Source organism: Penicillium daleae (assembly GCF_028827525.1).
Source record: "Penicillium daleae strain IBT 16125 chromosome Unknown utg000006l_segment0_segment0, whole genome shotgun sequence".
NCBI lineage: Eukaryota > Fungi > Ascomycota > Eurotiomycetes > Eurotiales > Aspergillaceae > Penicillium > Penicillium daleae.
Window position 1 is genome coordinate 553956 of NW_026623154.1, and position 9676 is coordinate 563631.

The following is a 9676-nucleotide window of genomic DNA, read 5'->3' on the forward strand; positions in this document are numbered from 1 at the left end:
AACCCGGCCAATCGGAGGTGATCCTGTTCGCGCCGTTGGTGATTGGGTTGTGTGATCTCCGTCGTTCTTCTCGTGTGGCCCGAGGCAAATTCGCTCAAATCCTCAAAGAAAATATAGGAATAATTTCAATCGCATTGCGGCAAGATACCTCCCTACCCTTGGCACACCTCCTGATTTAACTTATCCCTCCATAGCAAAGCTAGCAACCTTCACCAATCGCGCATTCCTGCGACCTGTGACTTGGCACGTTTTTCAGACTGCACTCTACTCCCACTGAAAGTTCCATCATTCATCTTTGTGCAAAGTGTCGCGGACATCTATTGCTCTGGTATCTCATAACCAGCAGGGCTTGACCAAAATGCCCCCTGACCCGAGTCAAGAACCTCAGCGTAAGGAGAGACAAGCACTTCGCCCTAGCACCGGGGATTTACATGCTCGGTCATATCTTCGTCACTTGGTTCTGCCAGAAACAGCATTGCGTTCTACTCTTGAACTACTGCAGTCTTATCAAACTGTTCTGCAAGCAGACTTGAACCTTGCGCGACTGTTTGAAGTTCCTCTTGCCAGCGATCTCAAAGCGGAAAGACTTCAGTCCCTATTCACAGAGAGCAATCCGCGTGCATTGGAGGCCGACCAGGCCAGATGCACTATTCACTGGGCCGATGTCGTCCTATCCTCAACATATGAATGGGAGCAGCAGGCCGATGGCAATAACCATGTCCGGGTGGATAAGGGTAAAGTGGAGGTGTCAAAACAGGACCATGAGTTTATTACAACCGGTCTTCCACGGCAGATTGCTGACCCTCATTCATATCCTAGCGACGTCGCATCGGAAATCAATATTGTCAAATTGACTCGATCTCAAATAGCGCCCTGGAGAGATCTCACCGTGCGATGTTCGTGCAGTCCACCTTCAGTCGACCACTCTGCTGACCTGTGCGAATTTAGTGAATCAAACAATCGATGACGTATCGATAGGGCTGTCTGGAAGGATGGAAAAATTGCAACAAAAGTACATAATGTTCGGGCTGCAGGGAAATATTTCGGGTGAATGTACTCCAACCGGCTCGGGCGCAAACATTACATCCAAGAACCCGGATGGATCTCCCATGGCTAAGCAAGGCAGGAAAAGGAAAGGTAGGCAAAATGTAATAGACGAAAGATTAAGCTGGCGATACAGGATCGAACAGGAGTTTGGAAGGTGCCTTTGCCTAGAAAACTGCTCGCAGTGAACAGCGTAGTACTGTAGCATGGACTTTGAACCAGGGCCATCTTCGTCCACCAAAAACCCCCAACGGTTCCAGAACCTCCATCGAGCGAGGTCATTGAAAGATTAAGCAGCTACTATGGAGATTGTGCTGAAAGAACTAGCAAGGAAAGAAAGGCAACGGGAAAAGAGAACTAAAGAGGAATGTGCTCATGTGTGTTTTCACCCCTTGTTACAGTATTACTTGGGTCGTCCTCAAGAGTTATTACCGATTCCCTGGAGGCCTGAATACCTCAGGAAAATGACGAGTGTAAGGACTTCGTGAGGCCGTGGGATCTCTACGTTTCTAGAATGACAAGCAGCGGTTCTCTTGACAGAGCATCGTCTTCTCAAGAATTTATCGCGCATGCGTCTGCGTCAATCACGATAACGTATACCAATTTCAGTAGGCATGTCAAATTCTAACGCAAGAAAGCGAGAGACCCTTACTGGCCTTTATGACTGTTGGCCCACTTAGATACATGCTCAGCGGCGCGCTTGCTCACAGCGAGCAGCTTGAATGACATGAGTTTTGAATCAACCCCAGAATGGCCAAGCCTCCGTACATTTCCATTTCTCTCTGCTAGTTCATGTAGGATATGCAGACATTCGCCAACGTTCTGGCTGCTCCAGGCACAAAAGATCATGTCGATGAACCCACCGAACAAGGCTTCTCACCCGGCCCGAGTAGGCCTGGGGCGAAGCCTGCGTAGCCAGTCCTGGCGGATAGCTTCTTTCTTCACGGTATCATCCTGGCCCAAACCACCACAGCGCGTGTTTTGTACTCCCGCGGGACTCGGATTTGCCCTGTCTATATCGTTCAACACTCCGTACCGTCCCTGTCGGAGGCGGAGCGTGATGCGAGTGCGTTGGCCGGATGGACTGCTGATTTCCTCAACAGCCGTTCTTTTGGACTATAGTCTGATCCTTTTTTCTCACATGGTGAATCACCTGACTGCTGGGCTGATGATGTGCCCCGTCTTGGATGAGAGTCGGATGACAGTCTTTCCCATCCCTGCGGGCTTCCATTCCCCCTTAATTCTTTGTTATGCCTGTTTATTCTAGTTTAGGTCAGACCATAATCCCTGTTGAATTGCAGAAGCGGCGCTGAGCTTAGTCAACCGCCGTGAAAATGAGTTGTTCAGCTTGATTTAGCTCCGAAGTAATTTAGTTGTTCAATTTGAGACAGAACACACCAGTCACCGGTTATGCCTGATCTGGTTAAGTAATTTGAACATCTGCTAGGCACGAAATGAGCCCTATGGATAGTATATTACTGTTAAGTCTCATCGCACCCCTTCTATTCTGTGACTAGCACAACCTTCCTGGCCGCTTCCAAAGCACTGATTTTTGTACGATGTTGACACCATTTCTGATCTGCGCTTTACTCATAGTTGGTGCTTGTCTGATTCACCACCTCAACAGATCCAATAGTTGTACCGTGAGTGAAATATTGTTCTTGAAAGATATAGTCGCTTACGGTGGGTAGAATGACGCTACGTTAAGTTCGCAACGCCGTTTCTTACCACCTGAACTGCCTAAGAAATGGCCACTGGGAATTGATCGAATTAAGGAGCTCTGGGAAGCAAACGCAGAAGGGCGCCTTTTGGCATACCTTTGCAAGGTTGCAGAAGAGTACGAGCCGGGAAATAATCTTACCCAGTACCTGTTATTTGGACCAAGGGCATTCCATTTGCTACACCCCTCGAACATTGAGGCCGTTTTGTCCACGAATTTCAAAGGTATCGTCCAGTTTTTTGCCGAGAAAAATCGTCAGTGATAGCTCCCGCTCACTATTTCTTATGGAGAGTGAGCAGACTATGGACTCGGAGCGAGATCTAAAATTTTTGCGCCTTTGTTGGGAAATGGAATTTTCACTCAAGAGGGCCTAGCATGGAAGCGCTCCAGAGAACTTCTGCGGGAGCAGTTCATTGATTTGCATCGCCAAGACTTGGATCTCTTCCATGAGCATGTTGAAAATTTGATCAATTTGCTTCCTCCCAGCGGGATTGTTGATCTTCAACCTTTATTTTTCGATCTAACATTGGATACCACAACCGCTCTAATTTTGGCTCGTCAGTTCACAGTCTGAGAGCAGGGATCGATCAGCGCAAAGAAAGCAGACTTTTTGCGGATAACTTTAATGTCGCTCAAGACGGACTTGCTAAACGTTTTCGCCTAGCACCTTGGCACTTTCTCTACAACCCCACCTCTTTCCGCAAAGCCTGTGCTGATGTTCATCAGTTTGTGGAAAAATATATCGAGAGTTTGGGTTTACAGACTCGTCAAAGTTATGATTCGAAACAAGACATATTCACCAAAAAGATTGCAGAGGAGTCTGCAAGCTTGAAGGAGCTCCGTGATCAAATCTTGAGCATCCTCCTTGCCGGCCGGGATACAACAGCATGTTGTTTGTCCTGGACCTTGTACGTATAGGCTTTGGCTTTGCTTACCGGATTCATAATGCTAACCGCGCTTTTCGGTAATAAGCCGACTTCTTATTCGTCACGTGAATGTAATGGAAACATTACGACAAGAGATAGCTTCGGTCATGGAAGGTGGTCATATACCGAACAAGGACCAAATTAGGAAAATGCCATATCTTGCCTGCGTTATCAAAGAGAGTAAGTAGGCACCATCACTCCTTTTTCTGATGCCCTCGCCGATCTTCCCACATCAGGTCTTCGTCTCTATCCTCCTGTTCCGCTGAACAATCGTGAAGCGATTAGAACCAGTTTTTTGCCAATAGGGGGCGGTCCAGAGGGAGATCGTCCTATTTTGGTGAGAAAGGGTGAACTCGTCGTATTTTCGCCGTACGTGAGCTCACGAAAGAAGAATATTTTTGGTTCCGATGCAAATGAATTTCGTCCCGAGCGCTGGCAGACTGGTGAACTTGAAAATGTCCGCTGGGCTTATTTCCCTTTCAGTCGGGGCCCCCGGCAGTGTCTGGGAGAGAATTTCGCCCAAATGGAGATCTCTTACACGATTGTCAGAATACTGCAATCTTTCTCACAGATTATTTTGCCTAAAGGGGAACCCAATGATCCGGTTGGAAGTGAGAGACAGCGGCTGACACTGGTACTCTCAAGTGCTGAAGGGTGTAGAGTGGAGATTCAGAAATGAAACTGGGGTAGTTGCATAGTAAATCGGAATCCAATTTGTATCGTTCATTGATACAATTTCCATGATACAGTTCACTGTATAGGTGCTTCAATTTGCTACGCGCTGTTAGAACATCTTTCCAGGCGAAATATGTCCAAGGTTGACTCTTTCAGTTTGCCCCATATGGTGTGCCCTACTACTCGGTTGGCTTGAATTACCATGGCAGATCAATGGATTATCATTATAAAAGTAACAGTGATTGGAGCACCGTCAGCTGAGACTTCTAAGAGGTAAAAAGGGCAAATGACTATACGACATATCATCGCATCCTGTTACCCTTTTGTAACACCAAACCAGGCAAGACCTGTCGTGAGGGAAGACCTCAAGGCATCCTTTCTATAACAAATGTGCCAGACGAAAGCCATGCAACTCCGTCTACCGATCGTAGTAGAGCTGGAACTCGAGCCGGATGGAGAGGTCCTCTTAAGAATTATCCGTGCCTTTCTGCCCACCCAAACCGCTACCCGGTTTGGGTGCGCCCGCATTCCTGGGCTTTCCGCAATCCTGGGCATATTGTAGAGAAATCGTCAAATTTACCACCCAACTAGCTAATTATCAATAAAAAAAAAGGCTCTCCCGCCTGCCTAGCCGCTTCCTCTGACCGCCGGATGGGTTCGTAGCCATACAACTTTTTGAACTGCCTGGCTAGCTTCCTTTCCTCCTTGGCCAAATCCTCCTCCTTCCTAGTTTTAATCGATCGATTCGCGTCGCGTGTAGTCAATATACCGGTCTGGCTAAGCGGTTTAACCTGTCGCTTAGTGTATTTGCGACGTACTGGGGTCTGCGCGGCCCTCATGCGCCGAATTGTATCCCGCGTCATCGAAAGCTGCTCCGCTATCTCCCGCTGGTGCGCCATCAACTTCGTCAGATTTCGCTGCATCTTATCTGACAGGCCCTCGAGGTGTTTAGTAATCTTCGCCTGGTTCTTTTGCAGTGCTTCAATAGATTTCGGAGGGCTATTTTCAACACTAGAAGGCGAGAGATTAGGTGGCGGCGATGGTGTGTGTGACCCCCATGAGCGAAGATCCGGTGCATATAGATCAGGGATTTCTAGTTGATTGGTAAGATCTGCCACAATCTTACTACCATCAACAGGATAGATCCCACGCTCTCTAAAGGAATCACGAATAATTCGCTGCGAAAAGGCTTTCTTGCGAATTGGCCCGATAATCGCTAGGAAATCCGATTTCCCATACGGCTGGCCGCCCCAGAAAGCTAGCTCATTATTCATCATCCGAAATTGCTGCTTATAATTTAGAAAGGGCTTTCCATCGAGTGGCTGACAAAGATGTGTTGAATGCGGTAAGAATTCAAAGGGGATAATCGCATTATCCTCGCAGGTTTGAAGAAATTCGAGTGTAAGATGCGCGCCATGGCCGTCGAATATAAGAACGCGCTTTTCACCCCGATTCACACGATGAGCGGTCAATTGGATAAAATAGCCTAGCCAGGCTAAGGCTAATTCATCAGAAATCCAGCCATTAGGAGATGTAGCCGTCATCGTGTCTGGTGAGAGGTTTTCGCTGCCGTAGAACCAGGCCTCCATAAGATTTCGGCCGGTTCCTTTGAATATAAAGAGGGGATCCATCTGCCAGCCGTCCGCAGCAATACACTCTAATGCAGTGATATTTTCGCCTCTCTCTGTCTCAGCAAGGTCAGGGCAAGATGATTTAGCCCCAATAACGTTTCTCGATCGCCCTTGACCAGGTTGAAACCCGCATTCATCGAAGTTGTATACTAGCCGAGCAGGAACGTCATGGAGAACAGTTCCTAGCTGGTCGTACCAGTGCTGGAGAAACCCTGCGTCCTCCGCTTGAATTCGATTTAGTTCCTTGGTCTTTTGCTTCACAGGGCCTAGGCCAAGATTTTTTGGTAGGCGCTTTATAAAGGCATACGGCCAATTTTTACCAACCTGCCTATCCGGCTGGCCCGATCGCGCCAGCGCGCGATTTGCCCATGCGCCTACTACCGCAGGGGTAGGTGGGAGGTTCCAGCCATGCATTTGGACTATCCAGCTGACCAAGGCCTTCTCCTGATATGGCTCCAGGAGATTCTTTAGCGATTTGGTAGGTGTAATGGGCGATTTGGCCAATTCGACGCGTCTCGTCAAGCTCTGGCGGCTTACGCCGAATTCACGCGCAGTCTTGGTAATATTTGGCTTCTTTTGGAATAAAACCGCTTTGCAGGCCTCGGCTATGCAAGATTCATCAAAATCGCTAGATTTAGGCATCTTTGGTGGTTGAATTGGCTAGTAGTAGGCTACTGGTAGAAAAATGCCCAGAATTGCGGAAAGCCCAGGAATGCGGGCGCACCCAAAGCGGGGAGCGCTTTGGGTGGGCGGTAGGCACGGATACTCGGGCGAATGGACTGAGAATGGAATCTGGGACTAAACCTAAAGAACAAGCCCCTATACCTTCAGCGAATCGAGAGAAGAACCAAAGGTCGATATGTCGTCAGGCTTCTTCTTGAAGACACCGCTCGGGACAGCCTGGTTCTCAAACATACCGCTTGAGAGAGCTATATGAGAGCCGAATGGCAGGGAACGAATTTGACTAGAATATTAATTCAGTGATTACAATGAGAAAGTGAAAATGTCGCTCCCAGGGCACCAGATCAGTTGGAATAACATTCACATACTGGGAGCTGTACAGATCTGCTCGAGATTAGTTTACACACTTCATTTACCTTCAAATAATTCTGAAATTCTAAATGAAGAGTACTCTTTACCTATCGCCGATACCCTGGTCCCAAAATACTCTCTTGGCAGTGTGTTGGTACAATACCAATTACAACGATAAGGTACTCTACTGTATTAGAGTTCCTGGAATATAATTTATTTCGCGGCAAATAACGGAAGAGATGAGAATAATTCTTGATAAAATTGTGAGAGTACAGCAAGTACCAGGAAAGAGGAGCTCTGAGTGTGTTGCGCATCTTCCACTTTCAATGTTCAGTCCAAGCAAATCACCCAGTAGACTGGCAATTCTTGAGAATATCTGGGAAAAGTGTTGTAATGGAGGGCAACGTAATGGCTCTGTTCACTCTTCCTTCCCCTTTGGTTGAAGCGTCTTTCGCACCCTGGTCCGCAGCGCGCGTGCCGCGACGCTCCTCGCTATAGTTTATATTGAAAGATGTCACTTGAGCACGACGTGCTATCTCCTGCTCCCCTAGATGCCAATGCATAGCCTCCGCTGCTCTCCAGGGAATGCCTGATTTCTCTCCTATCATCGACCATATATGCTCCCGGAGCCTAAATACCGGAATGATTAGCTTAAGAAGAAGATACTGTATCATTTACTAACTTTGCGTATTCTCGTGAAAGAGAATCTTTTCTCTCCTCAGTCCATTGTGGAGATCGATTAAGGTGGCCTTTGTATCGGAGACGACAACACGATTGCGATTTCCCAGGTAGCATTCGGCTGATCGCGGGCCATTGCCATCCCTTGCTTCGGAGATGAATTAATTTAATGTCCTCTTCAGGTAGCCACACTTTGGAGGGTTGACATGAGAGATATTGGGATCTGGCTGCTCTCTGTGATCGTGGTGGGCAATGGTGCGACATTATTCGTCGTCTTCATGAGCTTATGGGTTGTTTGCCTTCTTGGAGTGGGATATATGCAATGGAAAGTCGAATGGGCGAAGAGTCAATTGTACTAGCAAGGCTTTATATTTCTCCCAAAGCCTCAGTCATTAGTTGAAGGTGATTTACTATTTTTAATGATCGAATCCTTGTTTAATAATCCCTTACTGGGCTTAGATACATACAACATTGCTGTTTATAAATGATGTGACTTAAACATCACAGAACAAAATGCTTAGTGAACAATACTAAACCTTTATCTTGCCCTAAACTGCCAACCCGTTGAAAACCTAACATTTCTTGATACAAGAGTATATTCAGCTTACCTACAGTAAAGGAAGCGAAAAGATCCCAGGTTCCGCTTTTGGCCTGCCTGTGTGAGAACTGATATTCTCCCAATTCAAAGATGATAACTTTATTTACCCATTTTATCTCGCTCTAATACACGGAAATGCTGCCAGGTCGGTTGCAAACGACTATTTAGGGGCTGTAATGAGAGCCTCTGCTTGATCCTTGCGGTGCTATACGGCCGGGATATAAGCGACTCAGTCGGTGGAGCAGACGGATTCCACAGCGAAGAACCTACCTACTGTGAGGTTCAATCAATGTGCCTTCCAGATTTCTCTTTCAAAATGTGTCGGTCGTGGCAGATAGCCTGTTTCCAAGCGAGGCACTCCACTGTTCTAGGCATATTGGTGACTAGCTGGGGGTCTGTCTACGCAATATGGAGCGAATCAACAAGTTTAGTAGCTAGTGGATGATATATTCAAGTCTACAGCAGGGAGGTCGCTAGTACTAAGGGTCAACTTCAGGACGAGATTGGTCCAACGCCGGAAGGTAGCTTCACAGACGTGCAGACGCCAACAAATTGCGTCCAGAAACAGTAACTCATTGTTGTTAATCTCCGATATTTCGAAGCCGGAGATTTTGCTCCATGTGCGGTTGGAATAGCTATCGTCTTGCAAATACTTGGAGGCCAGAATCAGAGCTGTCAAGAACATGCGGCGGCCACACTGCCTGGCCCACATACGCGACTGGCCCCGAGACTGTCCCTGGTTCAAGTCATGCAGCAGCTTAGGCTTAATCTTAATCATGTAATATAACGCCAGGCGGAGGGTCGAGTAGCTAGTACGTGCGCGACGAAGGACTTCCTGGATAAATATACGCAGGGGGAAAACGGTAATAGAACTACCGGCTGCATAACTATGCGATGTTGCAGCGGAAAGCGGCCAGGTATGTTCCACGATTTGCGATGTTAAGTCTCCAGGACGAAATGAGAGATTTAGCGGGGTGTGGGACATAGCACGGATGCCGAAGGAGACGCAACAATCAAGCTTACCGACAAGGTTATCGACGAAATTTGATTTCCGCTAGAGGCTCCCGAGCAGACGCGGCGAGCGCCACGCTGCAGAACCGTTCATCGTTACTTTGGTGCGTCGGGGATGCTTGCCCAACTTGGCAGGTATGGCGTCACCAAGATTGGATGGAGGTCCTTTGGCGAATGTGCGAGAACATATACCTGAAGGTTTTCCGAGTGTCTCGCCTTCATGCTCCCAGGTCATGTCGATGGGATTCATCGGGGTGGTCGAGACTGAGCTCTGCAAGACGCCAAGCGACAAGATCAAGGAAGAGATGCGCAAACCCAAAGTATCCGTCCCCGACGTATCTGAAAGTGTAGACAAATCCAT

General features: G+C 47.7%; 3 protein-coding genes across 3 annotated transcripts; 1 reads left to right on the forward strand and 2 right to left on the reverse strand.

The window, feature by feature from the left end:
• Positions 1-358: 358 nt before the first annotated feature.
• Positions 359-967, forward strand: N7458_005991 (uncharacterized protein; the record flags this gene model as incomplete). The annotated part of the gene is made up of 1 exon (XM_056909373.1): positions 359-967. One exon carries the CDS (start codon positions 359-361, stop codon positions 965-967), a length of 609 nt encoding a protein of 202 aa, XP_056765077.1.
• Positions 968-7372: 6405 nt separating this feature from the next.
• On the reverse strand, positions 7373-7970 carry N7458_005992 (uncharacterized protein; the record flags this gene model as incomplete). The annotated part of the gene is made up of 2 exons (XM_056909374.1): positions 7373-7658; positions 7711-7970. 2 exons carry the CDS (start codon positions 7968-7970, stop codon positions 7373-7375), a joined length of 546 nt encoding a protein of 181 aa, XP_056765078.1.
• Positions 7971-9358: 1388 nt separating this feature from the next.
• Positions 9359-9676, reverse strand: N7458_005993 (uncharacterized protein; the record flags this gene model as incomplete). Its single annotated transcript, XM_056909375.1, has 1 exon — positions 9359-9676. The coding sequence occupies one exon, from the start codon at positions 9674-9676 to the stop codon at positions 9359-9361; it is 318 nt and encodes a 105-aa protein (XP_056765079.1).